We start from the raw sequence: 21,664 nt of genomic DNA, 5'->3' as shown, positions 1-21,664 counted from the left end.
GAAGAGTTTGAATTCTAGTGTAAGCCCTTTACCTTGCCATAACCTTTTGTTGATCTAACGTGAGCCTTAAAATTCCACACAACCCATAGCTCATTAATTAGTTTAGTCCATCAATGCAATGATGAGCCAACATAATTAAAATCTTATCCGAGCTTCTAGAATACATTAATCATTTTTCTATGTGGCAAATGTGGCTAGCCCTTTCCTTCCGTCTGGTTAAATCTTGTCAAATAATTGCAATGAGCCCACTTCTTATCATTTAATAAACCATCAGAATCCTTCTAGCTTAGTAGAACAATTGAACTTGCTAATGAATCCAATAGCTAATCTTACATCTCTCCCATAAAGAACTTTTTATGCTTTCCATGGCCTTGCAATAATCTCAAATTAGATTAGGAAATGAGTTACAGACATCGTAGTTTGCTTTAGGCGCGTAATTAAATCGTCGCAACTACGGGTACGATTCTCGTGGCGTATTTGTGATACGTAATTTCCAATTCGGGTGCGCATTTCATGTGACCCGACCATAACTTTAAACAATAATAAAAGTAAACATGTTGTAGCTCGCGGGTACGGTTCACGTGACACAATTCGCAATGTGTACAAAAGCGAACGAGTGCGCGACATCGCAACTTGTTAAAAAAATTCCATATATAATTAAAAGAGGTTCTAAAAAGTTAAAAATAAACAATAGGTTTTAAATATGTGTTAATCAAATAATTAGGCCAATTATTAATTATTGAGTGACCGTGCTAGAACCACAGAACTCGAGAGTGCCTCACACCTTCTCCCGGATTAACAGAATTCTTTACCCGATCTTCTGGCTTCGCAGACTTTAAAACAGAGTTAAATTTCCTCGATTTGGAATTTAAAATAAACATGTGACTTGGGACACCATAATGATTATTCCAAGTGGCGACTCTAAATTAAATAAATAATTTTATTTCGAATAATGTTAGGAAAAACTCCCTATCCCCTCGAGAAAAAGGAGATGTGGCAGGTGTACTTACCTAAGCAGCTGTACCTGGTGCAATTGTGTGATCAGTTGTTAGAGCTGGCACTTCTAATAGGTCACATGTATCAGCTAGATCTTCATAAGTATCTGATCACATACTACTTGATCTTGTGCATCTTAATCTGCTGTGCCAGGTGATTCTGCATCTGCATGCCCCTCAGATTCAGTGATATCTGCTGACTCCATGGTATGTAGTTATCCTTGTTGTTGGGATTCAAAAATAACTGCAATGGGTTCTGAAACTTGTTGATGGTGTGATGTGATAAAAGAAAACACAGATTCCCTGAACAAAACATCCCTGCTAACAAAGAAAAAGTTAGTAGTCCTGTGAAATAGTCTATACCCCTTCTGAGCAGTGGAGTAGCCATTAGGACAGATTCCTTAGCTCTTGGCCCAAACTTGTCTTCCCTAGCCACATTTGAAGCATAACATAGGCATGAAAAGGTTCTGAGATGTGCTAGTGAAGGTGGCCTGCCATACAACAATTCAAAATGGTTTTTCCCTCCTAGTACTCTAGTAGGGAGTCTGTTTATAAGATAAATAGTTGTTCGAACACATTCTCCCCAAAATTTGCTTGGTATCCCAGCCTGGAATTTCAGTGCTCTGGCAGTGTCTAAGATGTGCATGTGTTTTCTCTCACATCCCATTTTGTTGTGGTGTGTGCACACACCTACTCTGATGGATTACTCCATGACCCTGCAGGAACTCACTCCATTGATAATTAAAAAACTCTCTACCATTGTTTGTTCTAATCACTTTAATGCATGTGTTAAGCTGTGTCTTAACCATACAGAAGAACTGCTTCAAGAAAATGATGGTTTCACTTTTCAACTGTATTAGAAAAATCCATGTTGCTCTAGTGTAATCATCTACCACTGTAAGGAAGTAATGTTTATTGTCATGTGTATCAACTTATAAGGTCCCCATACATCCATGTGAACAAGTTGAAATGGTTTTGTACTTAGGTGCTCACTAACAGGAAAACCAATCTACATTGTTTAGCCAAGGGGCAAATGGAACACTTATTATGTATTGTATTGTCTACTTTATTAGGCAATAAAGAAATATGTTTCATCACTGGTAATGAAGGATGTCCTAATCTCCTGTGCCTAAGGTCTCCTAAAACTTCATTCTTCTGCAATGTGCTGATATGAGCAGCTGCTAATGTCCTGTTCCTCTTCCCCTCAACAAATAAAGTCCACCAGTTTCCTTACCAAGCCCCTTCACCCTGCCATTGTAAAGGTCCGGAAAGACACACAGTTTGGGCAGGAAAAGAGCACCATATTGTAAGTCCCTGGTTAGTTTTGAGACTGACATTAGGTTAAACTTAAAGTCAGGAACATACAACACATTTCTAGTTTGTTGTCCGCTAATAATTGTGTGCTACCAATGTGAGTAACATCAGTACTGTCTCCATTTGGCAGTCTCACTTTCTCTCTTTTACAAGTGTCCACACTTTTAACCTCATCCAGTAATCCCAGTGAGGATGCTATGTGATGTGTGGCCCCTGAATCCACTATCCAGCTATCATTATAGACATTTGATGCAAGGGACTCAATATTACCTGCCATGTCGGCTTGTGTTTGATTGTCATTGTGTGCATCCTTATTGAGCATGTGCAGAATCTGTTGATATTGCCCCTAAGTGAAGAAAAATCTCCTCCTTTCTCCTTTGATGTTCCCTAAGAATTAGAGGTTGTTGCTGGCCCTTCTACATTGTTAACTGCAGTAAAAGGTCCTTTAGGTCTATAATCTCTCCCTTGATACCCTTTCTTTTCTCTGAAATCTTCAGGATATCCAATAATTTTGAAGTAATTTTCTTTAATGTGGCCTTTCATGTGGCAGTGTTCGCACTGCAGGAATTGTTTCTTCCCTCTAAATCCTTGACCTCTTCCTGCTTGCATTGCCATAGGATCTACCTTCTCTACCATTGTATTACTACCCAAGGATTGTTGACTTTCTTCTTGTGTGATCATAGCATATGCCTGATTAAGAGTAGGCTCAGTTGTTTTCATTAAAATCTACCTTCAAGTCTGATCATATGTATCATTCAAGCCATCCAATAATTGCATCAATCTCTGTTGATGCAAGTGCACTATTTACTCCTTCGATTTCGCACATCCACGGTTTGGGGATGGTACTAACACATCATACTCTGCCCATAGCTCCTTCACTTTTGTGAAGTACACAGCTACAGACTCAGATCCCCTTGTCAATCGTGAAATTCCTCTGTGTAATTGAAAAATTCTCACTCGATTCACCTTATCAAAGCGTTCCTTGAGATCCTCCCACACAGCATGTGCATCTGATGCATAAATGATTCCACTGAATAGATCCTTCGAGACAGAGTTCATAATCCACGAATGCACTATTGCATTGCATGTCTCCCATTCCTCATGGAGATCAGCTTCAAAGGATGCCTTAATGCTTGTTCCATTGATGAACCCTAATTTGCGCTTTGCCTTAAGTGCACGCCGCATGGATCTACCCACAAGCCATAATTCTCAGAACCTGTGAGTTGGATTGGAATCAACACTAATCCTGGAGTGTCTGAGGGTTGTAAGAACAAAGGATGGGTGTAATTGATCTTCGTTTTCTCCGCCATTGTTGAACAATCTCAGATTCAACTCAATTACACACGGTTGAAGAAATTAAAGGAAAAAACAGTAACAAAATTCTACAATTTCTGCAAAAATCTCACCGATCTACTGAGAAATGAAGAACACAGTGATGACTTTCAATTTTCGAGAATATAAGAGAAGGTCTTACTAGGTTGAGCTTCGGAATCCATGAATCTATCTCCCGTGCTTTGATACCATGTTAAATCATGCGCAGAAGAAGAGAGTAGAAGATTCATCATTGGAAAATAGCTCAATTGATTAATCTGCATACACAGCCGACTATATACAACTTTATTAAGTATCTAAATTAACTCTAACATACCACAACTTCTAATATGTACACTCAGACCCCATATCTCTAACCAACTAACTTCTATATACACCAATATGACTATCTTTTTTCTCAGTTGTCGAATATGACCATAAAACAATTTCATCAGAAAATTGAGTTTAAAACGTAAACAAAAGAAAGAAACGATATTGTAAATATGCAACTCAAATCAGACTTCTCTATATGACTATTGTTCAGGGAAATGTAGTTACACTTGCTAAACAACAAAAAGGTAACTTAAAAAAAGGGGAAAAGATTGCCTTTATTGGAAGGTTTTATTTGTTGAATTTGCAAGCCCTTATGTGTGTAAACAATTGAGCAATGCTAGCCATTTATTCTATGTTACGTTACTGAGGAAAGCCCTATATATGTATGCAATTATGCAAATCGAAATATATCCCGTTAATTGTCCCAGCAGCTATGAGCAGCGCATTGCAGGAAGGCCGATAAACAATTCAGTCTCCACCTCCAAATTCTGGGTATTTTTGCTACAGTTTCCCCTTTCTTTCAGCTGAGTTGGTGGTGCTGGTGCTGGTGCTGATGGCGTTGGCATTAGGCGGCACTGTGTTGATATATGATTTTTCAAATGTGCAAATGAGAACATAAACCAAATATTAGTCTCACAAACTGTTTAAATCAATAAATATAGATCAAATAGCCTATAAGCTATGAACACATGATTAATTAGTATAATGAAGCCATAATGATATAAGCTGGCTACATTTCATAACTTTCGCGTAGTTGGAAATATTAATTACAAATAAAACTAAGGCCGAAGCACCGGTAGATATTGAGAAAATGTATAGAAATGGAAATGAGTAAAAACCACTAAGCAGTCATGATAATACTCAACGCACACAAACACTTGCATTAACCTAAAATATGCTTATACACTTGCATAACTGCACAAATGTTGATTTCAGAAAAGTAATGTGCAATAAATCCTATTATTTAGTCAAATGGGATTTGATACTATAACTTCGTTTTGCCAAAATAAAGAATAATCAAGATAGGATGCCCTCTAACACAGAGCAAATTTTGGAATATCACTTCTTCATTACCGACATGATTAGCCATAATAGCAAAGTTAACTCTTTCCAAATGGGACTGCATGAAATTGAACTACATATTTCAGACAATTCCATTACCCCTTTTTGCTAATTAGAATAGAAGAAATCCTTATAGATTCAGTTTGCATGTTCAATAAGTCAGGATTTTCACTAAAGCTAATATTCAACTATAAAGAAGTAAACAAATGAAGAAGCTAAGAAGATTCAAGGTATGGTATATACTGTTATATACAAAATTAACCTATGTACAGGCTTTGTTGACGAATCGACTCCCCTAGGACATAAGTGGCACCGCCACTATGTCCAATGACTATGCATTTTAATTTCTTCAACTAATAGTTTAGGGGAAAAACGAATTGTGGAATATGCAAGGGATTACTATATCAAATGGTATTAATTAAACTTAAAATAAAACTTAACGGGATCCTATATATATATATCACATGGTATGTCAATTAAATTGTAGTAGTAGCAAATATAAGAGAGTTCACCTTTTCACGTAAATTTTTATTTTCTTCGAGCAATAGACTCTCCTGAACAAGACAAAAAATATATACAGAAAGTTCAGAAAACAATTAATTTACCAAAGAAGTAAAACCTTAAAATGCATCATCGTACCCTGGCTTTTAGGCTTTCTACTTCGTCGTTGAATAATTGAGCCTAGAAAATGACCAAAGAAGGAACAGGTTAATATATGATTATTGCGAAAACACCTAAATATTGGATAAAATGGTCTGATATTGCAAACAAGAAATAAGGAAGAAAAGGGAATCAAAGTGCATATTGCAGAATAAGATTAATTGATAGTACCTTTCTGGCCCTAATGTTTTCCAGGCTCCTCTCGAGCTTGCTGTCAATCTCTTGTAGTTCATCCATTGAACATGGCCCTAAACCTTGGCCCATCAGCTTCCTAATTAAGGCATTTAATATAAGTTCAACATTAATTTAAGTAAATACTCCAACTAGTTTGAAGAATAAGCGGAGAGAATATATAACCGTTTGGAAACTTCAAGGATTTCTATCTTCTTTGCCATGTTAGCTGTCTCATGCTTCAGGTGCTGCATATGAAATCAATATCTGATGAAAGAAGCCATACTTAAAAAAATAAAAATAAAAAGATGAAAGAAGCCATATTGTTGCATTAATTATATGCAAAAAGTGGATTATTAATTTGACGGAGTCACTTCGATTTGCGTGCGCAGTCCAGGCGCGTAGCCGGAAAGCTTAAACATGAAAATCTGTGAAAAATGATAAAATTTGGCTAATAAATGAATTAATTTGACTTCGGTCAACGTTTTGGGTAAACGGACCCGGACTCGTGATTTGACGGTCCCGAAGGGTCCGTAGGAAAATACAGGACTTGGCGTATGCCCGAAATCGAATTTCGAGATCCCAAGCCCGAGAAATGAATTTTTAAAGGAAATTGTTTTCTGAAATTGTTTAAGGAAATTTGAAATGAAATTTGTTTAGAACATGGTGGTATCGGGCCCGTATTTTGGTTCGGGCGCCCGGTACAGGTCTTATATATGATTTAAGTTATTTCTGTGAAATTTGGTGAAAAACGGATGTCGTTTGACGTGATTCGGACCTAAATTGCTAAGGTTGATGTTTTATGATGTTTGAGAAAAATTCTTTTGATTTTGAGGTTTAATTCATGGTTATTGAGGTTATTTTAGCGATTTGATCGCACGGATAAGTTCGTATGATGTTGTTGAGTTAGTACGTATGTTTGGTTAGGAGCCCCGAGGGCTCGGGGGTGTTTCGGATGTATTTCGGGAAGTTTTGGACTTAAGAAAAATTGCAGAAACAGCTGATCTGGTGTACTGATACTTTCTCCTTTGCGTTCGCGGGAGAACCCACGCGAACTCGACGCATTAAAGTTTGTCGAAGGAAAATCCTTCTACGCGAACGCGTAGCTCAGGTCGCGAACGCGAGGCAGTGGAGGGCTATACCTTCACGAACGCGGTCTTGGCCACGCGAAAGCGAAGGCCAAGTGGGCCTGGGCAGGGGTTGGGGCAATTACCCTACGCGAACGCGACCCAATGGACGCGAACGAGAGGGCTCGAGGGGATCCTTCTCCGCGAACGCGAGCCCTTTTACGCGAACGCGAAGGCTTATCCAGCCTGACCCATCGCGAACGCGAAGGGTCTGTCGCGAACGCGAAGGACATTTTTGCCCAGTTATTTTAAAAGACCCAAAACAGAACATTTACGGGATTTTTATAAAATTTCACAAACCTCTTCTTCTCCAAAGCTCTTAGGCGATTTTTGAAGCATTTCCTCACCATACTATCTTGGGTAAGTAATCTTTAACTTGTTTTCTTCCATTTTTATCAACACCCACTAGATTTCTAGGCCTAAAACATGTGATTAAGGCTAGAAAATTAGGGATTTGGGTAGAGTTAGGGCTTTTTGATTAATTGTGATTTAGACCTCGTTTTGGGGTCGAATTCTGAAAATAATTATATATTTGGGCTCGTGGGTTAATGGGGATTGGATTTTGGTTCGAACCTCGTATTTTGACCAAGCGGGCCCGGGGTCAATTTTTGGGTTTTTGGGAAGAATGATTAAAACGCTATAATTGAGCATTGGAATTGAATTGTTTAGCGTTTATTGATGTTATGAAGTCGATTATGTATAGATACGATCGATTTGGAGCCGAATTCGAAAGGAAAGGCGGTGTTTGAGGCTTGAGTTGGCCGTGAAAGTTTGAGGTAAGTGTCCGGTCTAACCTTAGCTTGAGGGATTAGGAGTTGTGTCCTATTTGCTAATTGCTTCTTGTTGAGTACGACGTATAGGCATGGTGACGAGTATCTATACGTTGGTGTCAAGCATGACCGTGAGTCTTGAATTGATAGTTATTGTGTTCTTGAATGATTCTACGGGTGTTAAAAATTGATGGTATTCGATATTAAGCAAAGATTTAGTTTATTTTCATGGATTTTATTTATGATTGAGGATTGGTACTAATTGAGCTGAGTAGGAATTGAGTTAGGATTGGTTATAGCTGATTCTCCCTTGTCGGGATGTTTGTCTTAAATATTGTTGTTCCCTTGCCGGGATGTTATTATATTGCTTTGTTCCCTTGCCGGGATTCCTTGTAATTTTGTGTTGGCTTGTAAATGGGATCGGGTGGTACGCCTACCACGAGATATGATGAAATGGGATCGGGTGGTACGCCTACCACGAGATATGTTACGCGGCGGCTTCCTGAGATTCCTTGGAAGGGCGACGTAAGGCTAGGCAACTGATGTCAGTGCAGTTGTTGTCCGCCAACTGAGGTCCCCTCCGTACGCTAGACGAGATTGTTAGTGCCGTACGGGAAAACCAATATCAAGAGCAATTGAGAGAACAGAAATGAGAATTCAGAATGAAAAAGCTTGATTGCATTAATGAAAGCTATTACAGAAAAGCAACGCGGTGTCGAGGGGGAGAGACACCAGTACAGAGAATTGCTTGCTTGCTAGAAAGTTTTGATTGCTTGATCCCCCCTAATAGTACTTAAAAAAAATAATCCAAAGTTACAGGACTAGACTTGATTAAGCTAGAGAAACATAATGGAAGTACATGAAATAAAACTACTCTATATTTACAATGAAAATGACTTAGTTTCCTATAAGGCAGCAGCAGGTCCGTTGTCAGCAGCAGTGTCTTTGGCATCACGGTCTGCGCGCGCGGCGCTGTTGGCTTCTGCCTGCGGCTTGGCGCTCGCGAGGGATATCGGTGGGGCGACAGAGGCACCTGCGCGCTTGTCACTTGGCGCGGCCAAGACCACGGGGCCGTCCGTGGCGCTAGGCATTGGGAGGTTCGCTAGGACGCCACGGGGCGCGCCCAAGGGGTCATGGGGCATGGCTGGAAAGCCGCCCATGACATTCTCCCCCACCTGAGTTGGCGACGTCCTCGGCGCCTTACTTGCAAAATAATCTTCAATGAGGCTCTTGTAGGCTTTGAGGTTTGTTCCCCTCTCCCAAGTATTCTCTTCTGCATCACAGCCCTGCCATTTCACCAAAAACTCTTGGTGATCTTTCCTTGAGGCATGAATCACTCTGTCATCAAGGATAGCTTCAACACGCCTTTTCCCGGTTGAATTGGGACCTCGAATACTGGGTATTGTGAGCTGGCTCCTTGAAGGATCCTCCGTGTCTTCCCGAAAAGGTTTCAGGAGACTGACATGGAAGACAGGATGAATTTTCCACCAAGCTGGGGTATCCACCCGGTATGCAACCTTCCCAATACGCTTTTCAATGGACAAGGGTCCAATGTATTTTTGCAATAGGCGAGGGTCATGGACCCCTGCAAATAAGTACCGCTTTGGAATTTTGACCATCACTTTGTCTCCTACTTGATATTCAACAAAGCGACGATTCTGATCAGCATGCCTCTTCATCCGCTTTTGGGCTTTGACAAGGTAGCTCCGCACTATCTCCAAATTCCGCCTCCACTCTTTTGAGAAGCTGGCAGCTCGAGGAGATTTAGCCATGTTTGGTGCATTCACAGTGTGTGGGAGTAGCGGTTGCTGTCCGGTAACAATTTCAAAAGCGCTTTTGTTGGTACTAGAGCTCTTTTGTGAATTGAAACACAGTTGAGCAGCATCCAGAAGCTTCACCCAATTCTTCTGCGATCCGGTTACAAAGTGGCGGAGATATTCCTCCAACATACCATTGAACCGCTCCGTCTGGCCATCAGATTGCGGATGAAAACTTGAGCTGTGACTCAATTTTGACCCAAGGCACTTGAAGAGTTGGGTCCAAAAGTTGCTAGTGAAGCGTGAGTCGCGGTCACTAACAATGTCTTTGGGCAGGCCCCAATATTTGACGACATGAGAGAAGAAGAGTCGAGCTGTATCTTCTGCTGATATATATTGTGGGGCTGCAATAAAGGTGGCATACTTGGAAAACCGGTCCACCACAACCAAGATGGTTGTGAGATCTCCGACCTTGGGCAATCCGGTGATGAAATCCAGGGAAACGCTTTCCCAAGGTCTCTTTGGGACAGCGAGTGGTTCCAAGAGTCCCGCTTGTGTCAAGCGGTCCGACTTGTCCTTCTGGCATACTAGACAAGTCTTCACATACTGAGCGACATCATCGGCCATTTGAGGCCAATAATAGGCACGACGAAGTAACGCCATGGTGCGTTCTTCACCGGGATGGCCGGCCCACAGAGTATCATGACATTCCGCTAGAAGAGTCCTCCGCAAATCTCCTCCTTTAGGAACATAAAGTCGGTTCCCTTTTACTTTCAGAAAACCATCTTCCATGTAGAACTGGCGAGTCTTGCCCTGTCCTACCAAATCAACCAAATACTGAGCAGCAGGATCCTTGATGAGTAGATCCCGTATTTGGTCCTTGATGGATGTGGCTACTTCGCTCCCCCTTAGGGTGGCGAGTAGGCACACCGATGCTAGATCAGCTCTCCGACTGAGCGCATCAGCAACATGATTGGTCTTTCCACTGCGATACTCCAAGTTGAAGTGGAATTCAGCTAGGAGTTCCTGCCACCTGGCCTGTCGACCGTTCAGCTTCGGCTGGGTCATGAAATGGCTAACAGCTGTGTTGTCTGTCTTGACCACGAACGGGGTTCCCAGCAGATAGTGCCTCCAGAGGCGCAAGCAGTGGACGACAGCCAATAATTCTTTCTCATGGGCGGCATAGCGCCGCTCTGCATCCTTCAGCTTCCGACTCTCGTACGCTACAGGGTGCCCTTCTTGTAGCAGGACTCCGCCGAGTGCATAGTCAGAAGCATCTGTTTGTACCTCGAACGGCTTGGCCAAATCAGGAAGGGCCAAGACGGGACTACTAGACATAGCCGCTTTTAATGCGTTGAAGGCCTCTGCTCTCCTTGGTCCCCAATCCCAAGGTGTGACCTTTTTGAGGAGTTCTGTCAATGGCACTGCGATAAGTGAGTAGTTCTTCACAAACCGCCGGTAGAAGTTGCATAGGCCAAGGAACGCCCTCAAGGCGTGGACATCCTTAGGTGTCGGCCAATCTGTGATGGCCTGGATTTTCTGTTGGTCCATCTTGATGCGTCCTTCCTCGATGACATGTCCGAGGAAATCAATTTGCTTCTGAGCAAAGGAGCACTTGGACAGCTTTACATATAGTTCATGTTCTCGCAACCGTGCTAGGACCTTCCGCAGGTGTACCAGGTGTTCTTCCAATGTCTGGCTATATACCACAATGTCATCTAAGTAGACCACCACAAATTCGTCGATGTACTCTCGGAAGACTTGGTTCATGAGAGTGCAAAACGTAGCAGGGGTGTTGGTCAAGTCGAATGGCATGACCAGGAAGTCGTACGACCCATATCTTGTCACACAAGTCGTCTTGTGTTCATCACCCTCTGCAATCCGAACTTGCCAATAACCTGTCTTCAGATCTATCTTGGTGAACACCGTAGCACCACCCAGTCTATCAAACAAGTCCGCCATTAGGGGAATAGGGTACTTGTTCTTCACGGTGATTTTGTTTAGAGCTCGATAATCCACACAGAGTCGCAGGCTGCCATCATGTTTCTTTTGGAATAGAACAGGGGACCCATATGGGGACTTGGAGGGTACAATGATCCCTGTATCAAGCATTTCCGTCAATTGTCTTCGAAGCTCGGTGAGTTCGGGTTGTGACATTCTGTAAGGCGCCCAGGCAGGTGGCTTCGCACCCGGCACCAACTCAATTTCATGGTCCACAGTGCGCCTAGGCGGGAGCGGCTTTGGCATGTCTTGTGGCATGACATCTTCAAACTCCAGTAGTAACCCCTTCACGGGTTCAGGAATGGGACCCGAGGAGCGTTCTATATCTTCAATGCAGAGGGTTGCCAGGAACGTAGGTTCATTCCTTTTGACCCCCTTCTTCAACTGCAAGGCCGAGATGTTTCAACGGCCATCTTCATGGGCAGGCACGGGATAATGCAGGGCTTGGCCCTATTGGTACCCATCATCAGTAGCATGTCTGCAAATGGTACAGGCATGGTGTTGGTTTGCCTTAGGAATTCCAGCCCAACAATCAACTCGAAGTCATCTATGATCACCACTCGCAGGTTGAATTTTCCTTCGTAAGGCCCAAGCTTCACCGGTACTTCTTTAGCTATTCCACCCACTGGCTGGGGAGGTGAGTTGATAGCCTTGACGCTACCTTTCCCTACAACTAGTCCAAGGCGCTCCACCTGAGTCGAGGCTAAGTAGTTGTGGGCAGCACCCGTGTCTATCATAGCCTGAATAGGCTTGCCATTCACCTTCATCTCGACGAACATTAAGGTCCTCTCTTGTTTAAGAGGAGTCTCTTCATTCGCCTTCTTTTTCCCTTTCCTGGAGACGGGACATGAGTCCTTCTTCTTACGAATACCAGCACTGGTCTCCGCTAGTGCCTCAGAAATGGAACCCACAATTGCATTGAAGGCACCTACTGGTTCAGTCTGGTCCGCCTCGTCTGAGTCGTCATCAGTCCCATCATCAATAGCCTGATGGGCATTCATCTGTGCATGATGTGGGCACTCATTGTTCCAATGTGGACCGCCGCAATGACGGCATCCTGAAGGAGGCTTTCTCGCCCGATCACTGTTGTTTGACGCAGCACTGTTGCTGCCGGAGGAAGGAGCTCTAGATTTGTTTGAGTTCCGATCTCCCCCATTTTTGCTAGGACCACCACTGGTGGGCTGGCCCCCTTTAAACCCTGCTCGGGCAGGCGGCTGAGGCCTGTCCCTTCGAGCTTCCATTTGATAGTCCCCAAGGCATTCAGCTGCTTGGATTGCCTTGGGAAGGGAATCTACCCTTTGTCTCTGTAGCTCCACGCGGGCATATGGTTTCAACCCTTCCATGAAGGTGAAGAGTTTGTCCTTATCCCCCATGTCACGTATGCTGAGCATGAGTGCGGATAATTCTCGCACGTAGTCCCGCACTGATTTTGTCTGGCGGAGCTCCCGTAGTTTTCTCCTTGCATTATATTCAACATTATCGGGGAAGAACTGCAGGCGTATAACTGCCTTCAGTTCGGCCCATGTCTCGAGAGCATCTTCACCGGCCTTGATTGCTTCGTACTTCTTATGCCACCAGAGTTTAGCATCACCCTGAAGATACATGGCAGCAGTTCCTACCTTCTTAGCTTCCTCCAGATCCCCAACAGCATCGAAATACTGTTCGACGTCAAAGATGAAGTTTTCCACTTCCTTGGCATTCCTAGCTCCACTGTATGGCTTTGGCTCAGGAATTTTCAGCTTCTTTGTCGCGGAAGCGGAGTTCACAGCACCTCCGATTTGGTTTCCACCTCCTCGGAGTAGGCCCTGTAAAGCAGCGTTGACAACATTGAGTTGGTCTGTCAATTTGTCAATGGTTTGTTGCATGGCAGTCACCTTTTCTGCCTCTTGTGCCCTGTGGGCTAAATCCTCGGTGCGCTCCTATTGGAGCCCCTCAAATTTCTCAAAGATTTCGGCTGCCTCTGTGGCTGCCGTCTGCCGGTCTCCCTCGGAGTCGCGACTGATGTTTTCAACGTCAACTTCGACCTGAAGCACCCTACGGTCCAGGTCGTCCAACCTTTGCAGTAGGCTGGTTCTTAGTTCAGGCATCGTATCCATAATAGGCCGCAATACCTCAACCGTCCCTTCGAGGGCCGCAATGCGGTCCCCATGATTCACCATGGTTAGAAATGGTGGTATATCAATACGTTCCCTCGTCCGACGTCGAGCCTAGGCTCTGATACCAACTGTTACGTGGCGCCTTCCTGAGATTCCTTGGAAGGGCGACGTAAGGCTAGGCAACTGATGTCAGTGCAGTTGCTGTCCGCCAACTGAGGTCCCCTCCGTACGCTAGACGAGATTGTCAGTGCCGTACGGGAAAACCAATGTCAAGAGCAATTGAGAGAACAGAAATGAGAATTCGGAATGAAAGAAAGCTTGATTGCATTAATGAAAGCTATTACAGAAAACCAACGCGGTGTCGAGGGGGAGAGACACCAGTACAGAGAATTGCTTGCTTGCTAGAAAGTTTTGATTGCTTGATCCCCCCAATAGTACTTAAAAAAAATAATCCAAAGTTACAAGACTAGACTTGACTAAGCTAGAGAAACATAATGGAAGTACATGAAATAAAACTACTCTATATTTACAATGAAAATGACTTAGTTTTCTATAAGGCAGCAGCAGGTCCGTTGTCAGCAGCAGTGTCTTTGGCATCACGGTCTGCGCGCGCGGCGCTGTTGGCTTCTGCCTGCGGCTAGGTGCTCGCGAGGGATATCGGTGGGGCGACAGAGGCACCTGCGCGCTTGTCACTTGGCGCGGCCAAGACCACGGGGCCGTCCGTGGCGCTAGGCATTGGGAGGTTCGCTAGGACGCCACGGGGCGCGCCCAAGGGGTCATGGGGCATGGATGGAAAGCCGCCCATGACATTATATATGCTATTTTGAAAGTATTTGCATGTAAAAATACATAGGGAAAAATTGGGTATCAACAGCTGCCCCTCTTTACCCGAGAAGGATGAAAGAATTGTCGGGTAAAGATATGATGGCCAATTTGACCGAACGAAATGGGCAATAAATTGATTTAAAAATCCATTAAAAATTAGGAAAAATACTAAAACACTTGGGCATACTTATATATGCTATTTTGAAAGTATTTGCATGTAAAAATACATAGGGAAAAATTGGGTATCAACAGCTGCCCCTCTTTACCCGAGAAGGATGAAAGAGTTGTCGGGTAAAGATATGATGGCCAATTTGACCGAACAAAATGGTTTGAAGAATTTGACCGTGCTCTGGTTCCTGAGTTGCCTACATATCCCTGGTCTTACCGGAATCAGGCCATATGTAGTTCAGGATCCGTCGGTGGAGTATGCCGATGGAGATCTTTCAAGAACGGACGCGATATTTAGGTTGGGATGGGTGGTTAAGAGTCTAATAGGGCTGCAGGAACCGGAGCAGGATCGCTTCTGCTGAGATGGCCGTTGCTCGCCGGTTTACCTGCATATAAGCAATACACACATATATTGTGCATAAATTTAAACATGATGCAATTTCCCGTCGGACCATGAATGTTGTCCTTGGACGGTTAGGATGACGTCCTCAGATCATGATGTCCTGGGCCATAAAGCATATAATAAAGGATTCGCAGGCTATGAAATGATGCTCTCGGGCTATGAGAATGATGCCTCCGAGCGATAATGCCTTTGAATAATGATATACAAGAGACAAAAGGGGTCCTCAGGCCATGACATGGCGTTCTCGGGCTATGCGAATGGTGCCTCCGAACAATGACGCCTTTGGATAATTTGGCGATCTTTCAGCCCATGAAATGCAATAGGTGGCGATCTTTCAGCCCATGACAGCGTAAATAAAGTGGCGATCTTTCAGATGATGCAAGACATAAGTAAATGTGGCGATCTTTCAGCCGTGCTAGTGAAAATAAAGGTGGCGATCTTTCAGCCATGCAAGATGTAGATGAAGGTGGCGATCATTCAGCCGATGCAAGACATAAATAAAAGTGGCGATATTTCAGCCGATGCAAGACATAAATAAAGGTGGCGATCTTTTAGCCATGCAAGATGTAGATGAAGGTGGCGATCTTTCACCCGATGCAAGACATAGATAAAGGTGGCGATCTTTCACTCATGCAAGTGAAAATAAAAGTGGCGATATTTCAGCCATGCAAAATGTAGATGAAGGTGACGATCTTTCAGCCGATGCAAGACATAAATAAAAGTGGCGATATTTCAGCCGATGCAAGACATAAATAAAGGTGGCGATCTTTCAGCCATGTAAGAGAAAATAAAGGTGGCGATCTTTCAGCCATGCAAGATGTAGATGAAGGTGGCGATATTCCAGCCGATGCAAGACATAAATAAAAGTGGCGATATTTCAGCCGATGCAAGACATAAATAAAGTTGGCGATCTTTCAGCTATGCAAGATGTAGATGAAGGTGGCGATCTTTCAACCGATGCAAGACATAAATAAAAGTGGCGATATTTCAGCCATGCAAGTGAAAATAAATGTGGCAATCTTTCAGCCATGCAAGATGTAGATGAAGGTGGCGATCTTTCAGCCGATGCAAGACATAAATAAAGATGGCGATCTTTCAGCCATGCAAGATCTAGATGAAGGTGGCGATCTTTCAGCCATGCAAGATATAGATGAAGGTGGCGATCTTTCAGCCGATGCAGATGGAGACAGGGCTTAGTCTCGAAAGGCAGAATGGTATCCTTATGCAATGCAAGAATGCAGATGGAGACAGTGCTTAGTCTCGGAAGGCAGAATAGTAGCCTTATGCAATGCAAGAAATGCAGATAGAGGTAGAGCTTAACCTCGAAAGGCAGAATGGTAGCCTTATGCAATGCAAGAAATGCAGATGGAGGTAGAGCTTAACCTCGGAAGGCAGAATGTTAGCCTTATGAATGCAAGAAATATAGATGGAGGTAGAGCTTAACCTCGGAAGGCAGAATGGTAGCCTTATGCAATGCAAGAAATGCAGATGGAGGTAGAGCTTAACCTCGGAAGGCAGAATGGTAGCCTTATGCAAGAGATGAAAGACGAATAGTAATAACAATTCTTAGATGATAGTTGATAGCTGATTGCGATATTGTATCTGCTGGGGAAATTGTATGCGGATAGCAACTGTGAACAGAGGTGACAGTTCTGAGAGTTGTATTCCTGAACAGTACGAGTGTATAATATATGATTTTGCGACTTGGGTGCCTGCATCCAAAGAAAAATTGTGAGTTTTGTAAGGGGAAAGGTTAGTTCGTATCTGCGCCGACTTTACTTGCCATGTTCAGCTCTGATCTGATGACACGGTATGTATCATAGGGGTAGCGTTGCTGAACTGAGCGATTTCGATAATAAACATGCATGGGTTTGTTAAAGATATGACATATGTATATATTTAAGAAATAGTTTTTAGATGAACTGACGACTATGACGTGGTTCAGGACATTGCAACCTCTCTCGCTTCGGAATTTGCAGGGTCCTCCTCAAAATTCTGCCCCAGTTGCCAATTGCGGGGAAAACGAAAATTTTATTGAATTGTGACCGAACCCATAAGGTTTCCTACGTATCCCCTCTTAAACCGGAATCAGGTCAGACGTAGTTCAAGTTACATAAGGAAATCATAAATGGTTACACATAGTATCGCTTGACTGCATCTGAATTGATTGGTTTTGGCCAAACTCCTCCGTCCATTTCTGCAAGTATAAGGGCTCCTCCTGTCAGAACCCGATGAACCATGTATGGACCCTGCCAGTTGGGAGAGAACTTCCCTTTGGCTTCATCTTGATGTGGAAAAATATTCTTTATCACCAGCTGCCCCGGTGTGAACCGTCTTGGTTTGACTCTCTTGTTGAAAGCTCTAGACATTCTGTTATGATAAAGTTGACCATGACAAACTGCATTCATTCTTTTCCCATCTATGAGAGCCAACTGCTCGTAACGACTCTTCACCCACTCTGCATCGTCGAGTTCTGCTTCCTGTATGATCCTTAGGAAGGGAATTTCTACCTTGGCGGGAATGACCGCTTCTGTACCATAAACCAGCATGTAGGGAGTTGCCCCAGTTGATGTGCGGACTGTGGTGCGGTACCCCAATAAAGCAAATGATAACTTCTCATGCCATTGTTTATGCTTTTCTATCATCTTCCTTAGTATCTTCTTGACATTCTTATTGGCGGCTTCTACGGCTCCATTCATCTGAGGCATGTAAGCTGTGGAATTCTTGTGTTTGATCTTGAAGGTTTAACACATAGCCTTCATCAAGTCACTTTTGAGGTTGGAACCATTGTCAATAATGATTGATTCTGGAATCCCGAATCGACAAATGATACGGTCACGGACGAAGTCTGCCACAACTTTCTTAGTCACTGCTCTATAAGAAGTTGCTTCAACCCATTTGGTGAAATATTCAATTTCTACTAGGATAAACATGTGCCCGTCTGATGCGGCAGGTTTGATTGGTCCGATAACATCCATTCCCCAGGCGGCAAAAGGCCATGGTGAGCTTGTTGCATTAAGCTCATTTGGAGGCACCTTTATCATATCGGCATGTATCTGACAGCGGTAGCACTTTCAGACATACTAGATGCAGTCCGTCTCCATCTTCATCCAAAAATAACCTGCCCGGAGTATCTTCTTGTCTAAGACAAAACCGTTCATATGTTGTCCACAGGTCCCGGCATGTATTTCTTCTAGTAGTATGGATGCTTCTGTTTTACTGGCGGACAGGCCAAATGAGTCGGCAATTTGTGAGCCAAAATAGATGTATTCAGACCAATCATGTCGTCGTACGACCGGGCGAATATGTCTTCATACTCTCTTAGAAACTCTGTATACTCTTCCTACTCTGATGGTGACAAATGAACGCTGATTCGTGTTTCTTTGATGTTCTGCATCTCGCAGGTTAAAAATCTCAGTCTTTTCCAGGTTGGACTTAGGCCTATTTTCGAAATTCTCAACTTCCTTAACAATCTCTTCCGGTATATCATCTTCCTATGAATCTATGTCCGTTTGTTGCGTTGTCTCGTTGCATGTCATAGTCATTGGTTCATAAAGATAAGTAAAAGTAATGTTGTATAAGTAAAGTAATGAGAGAAAATAATAAGAGTAAGATTTATAAGAAAATTGAAATGCTTTGATAAATTCCATAAATGTTTTGAACATCGGAGCTCTTTCTTGCAAAAAAAATCAAATGCGAAAGGAAAGTAAACTAGTAAGATAAAATAGTGCATGGTGCTTGTTTAGCCTTGCTACCCCAAGGCACGCCGGGCTCTGGTGGTTCGAACGGTCCAGTTATTGAGGCGTGCTCCTCTGCTTACAGCCTGTATGGAAGGGCCTTCCTCCTCGAAAACTACACAGCAATCCATATCATCGTCTTCTAGGAACAAATTCCTCATTGCTACCAGTGCTTCTTCTTCTTCTGACCCATAGATGACCTCGGTCGGTTGGAAGGTCTGCTCCAAACGGGGTATCGGCTGCTCCAATGGATAGTAAGGACCGCGCCAGGGTGGCGACCATTCGTGTAATTCTTTCCAGGTATACTCGTACCCCAATCCGAAGGTGGTGTCGTGTTTCTTGAGCTTGATAGGCTTAGCGATTCCTTGGAGATTCTTTCCAGGTTCATACCCGCTCCAGTTCAATATGCTTTCAATTTTGTTATCCCACCATTTGTCTTTGTCAACGGCGTTGACTCGCTTGATGTGGTGGTAAGTTTCCCCGCCTAACCTTCTTCTTCCTCCAATTGCCGGAATGGTCTGGCGACTGTATATGGGATTGCTACCGTCGCCATGAATGATCACCTCTTGGTGATTCCACTCAAACTTCACTGCCTGATATAGTGTTGACGCTACGGCCCCAGCAGCATGAATCCACGACCGTCCCAATAGCAGGTTGTAGGGCGCCGACACATCTATTACTTGAAAATCAACATCAAACCAAGTAGGCCTCATTTGCAAACATAAGCTAATCTCCCCAATAGTAGACCTTTGAGAACCGTCGAAAGCTTTAACATTGATGGCCCCATCCTTGATCTCATGCAGTTCCATTCTCAATGTCCTGAGTGTTACCAACGGACAAATGTTGAGGCTGGACCCTCCATCAATCCGGATTCTGGTGATAAAATAATCTTCGCATTGCACGGTGATGTGCAAAGCTTTGTTGTGACTCAACCCTTCTGGTGGCAGCTTATCTTCATGAAAAGTGATCTTGTGACTTTCCAATACCTGTCCTACCATGTTTGCCATTTCTCCTCCAGTGATGTTGCTTGGTACATACGCCTCACTCAGCACTCTTAACAAGGTATTCTTGTGTGCATCGGAACTCTGTAGCAAAGCAAGGATAGAAATCTGCGCCGGTGTTTTGTTCAGATGATCAATGACTGAGTATTCCTTTGCTTGTATCTTTCTCCAGAGATCATCGGGCCCAGTTTCAGTGATGGTTGGCGGACTAGAGGCCTGCTTGCTAGACTTAACCAAATGCTCTGGGGTATAAACCCTGCCGGTTCTTGTCATACCTTGTGCCGCAATGGTTTCTCCGAACTTTACCTTCCCCTTTCTCCTGGCCTCGGTTGTGTAGTCCCATGGTATAGCTTTCGTATGGAACGGTGTTATGGCTGACATTGCCACTGGAATTGGCGTGGATATTTTTACTCCGAATGGAGCAGGCTTCTCAGGTGGTAAGACTGCAACTTCAAAGGGTGTAGGTGTGTTTGCTGGTGTCCTAAACTCAACTTCAATCGGTGATGTCATCTTTGCAGAGGGTGGTGCTTCAAACTCGAGTGGCATGGACATGTTCACCTCGGCGTCCCAGAAGGTTGAATCTGGACCACAATTGGGTTGAGGGTGACTACTGGCTTCTTTGGATCGTCGCCTTCTGTGATTAAACCGATTGATCCCTTGGGGTCCCAGTCATCCTCTATCTCGATCGTGTGAACACCTCCACCTTTGTGGTCTGGCAGAGGGTTATTGCGGACATTCGGAGCAGGCTCCTTTGCTACAATGATCTTATTGTAAATCAAAGTCTGGATCTTATCCTTCAGAGAGCGGCATTCATCGATGGTATGTCCTTTTATGCCGGAATGGTATGCACGGGATTTATTTGGATTGATCCACTGAGAAGGGTGTTCAGGTGTTATAGCAGGGATAGGGGTGACATAACCAGCAGCTTTAAGCCTTTCGTACAGCTGGTCAATAGGTTCAGCAATGGCGGTATACTGTTTGGGAGGTCTGCGGTCAAAGTTTGGTCGTGGTCTAGGGAAGTTTTGACGTGAGGGAGGTGATTGATAGTGGGATGGTTGGGTGTTGTAGGCACATGTGCCGGTTGGGAGTATTTAGGTGAAGTGGGCTGATATGCGGGAGGTGGAGCTGATTGATAAGTGGGTGGTGGAGTTTGGGTAAGTGGGTGAGGGTGCTTGATAATTTGGAGTAGGTTGATATGTGGGTGGAGGCATTGGATAGGTTTGGTATTTGATAGGGGATTTGGTTCTCTGTGCAACCATTACAGCGCCTACGTCCCTTTTCTTGGACGCACCACTAGACTGTAGAGCCTTATTGGTGGCTTGCAAGGCTTTAAAGTTCGTAACCATACCACTCTTCATACCTTCCTCGATCCTTTCTCCTAGCTTGATGATGTCAGAAAATTTATGATTCTCGATCAGCATCAGTCTTTTATAGTATTGCGGGTCCTGAGCCCGGACGAAAAACTTGTTCATTCGTTCTACCTCTAAAGCAGGTCAGACCTTAGCAGTCTCTGATCTCCAACGAGTGGCATACTCGCGGAATGTTTCTGTGGGTTTCTTCTTAAATTCTGAATGTAAAACACATCCGGTGCATTTTCCGTATTGAACCTGAATCTATCCATGAAGTCGGACGCCATACTTACCCAGTTCGACCACTTCTTTGGGTCTTGGCTAATGTACCAAGACAGAGCATCTCCTTTCAGGCTCCTCATGAAAAGCTTCATGCGGATCTTCTCGTCTCTTCCTACTCCGACCAGCTTGTCGCAGTATGTTCTCAAGTGAACCCTGGGATCCCCTGTACCATCAAACATTTCGAACTTGGGAGGTTTGTACCCCTCGGGCAGTTCGACATCGGGTTGTATGCATAGATCTTCATAGTTTAGTCCCTCAATTCCCTTACTTCCTTCAACGCCTTGAATTCTGGTGGTCAACCT

At 43.8% G+C, this 21,664-nt stretch overlaps 1 protein-coding gene across 1 annotated transcript; it reads right to left on the bottom strand.

The window, feature by feature from the left end:
• Positions 1–4,124: 4,124 nt before the first annotated feature.
• On the bottom strand, positions 4,125–6,128 carry LOC109243584 (MADS-box protein AGL42-like). The gene is made up of 5 exons (XM_019410532.1): positions 6,033–6,128; positions 5,847–5,946; positions 5,655–5,696; positions 5,528–5,569; positions 4,125–4,528 (listed from the first exon to the last, which is right to left on the bottom strand). The coding sequence occupies exons 1-5, from the start codon at positions 6,098–6,100 to the stop codon at positions 4,385–4,387; spliced, it is 396 nt and encodes a 131-aa protein (XP_019266077.1). The 5' UTR covers positions 6,101–6,128; the 3' UTR covers positions 4,125–4,384.
• Positions 6,129–21,664: the final 15,536 nt, after the last annotated feature.

The sequence above is a fragment of the Nicotiana attenuata genome, unplaced genomic scaffold, assembly GCF_001879085.1.
Source record: "Nicotiana attenuata strain UT unplaced genomic scaffold, NIATTr2, whole genome shotgun sequence".
Taxonomy (NCBI): Eukaryota; Viridiplantae; Streptophyta; class Magnoliopsida; order Solanales; family Solanaceae; genus Nicotiana; species Nicotiana attenuata.
Note: the sequence above shows the minus strand (reverse complement) of the source record. Positions and strands in the feature narration are given on the sequence as shown.

Bases quoted from the DNA above. Each gene is read 5' to 3' on its own strand.
- LOC109243584 (XM_019410532.1), bottom strand. From the start codon at position 6,100: ATGCAGCACCTGAAGCATGAGACAGCTAACATGGCAAAGAAGATAGAA. The intron at 5,947-6,032 runs GTTATATATTCT...TGCCTTAATTAG, and splicing joins ATCCTTGAAGTTTCCAAACG to GAAGCTGATGGGCCAAGGTT. The intron at 5,570-5,654 runs GTACGATGATGC...TGTCTTGTTCAG, and splicing joins TAGAAAGCCTAAAAGCCAGG to GAGAGTCTATTGCTCGAAGA.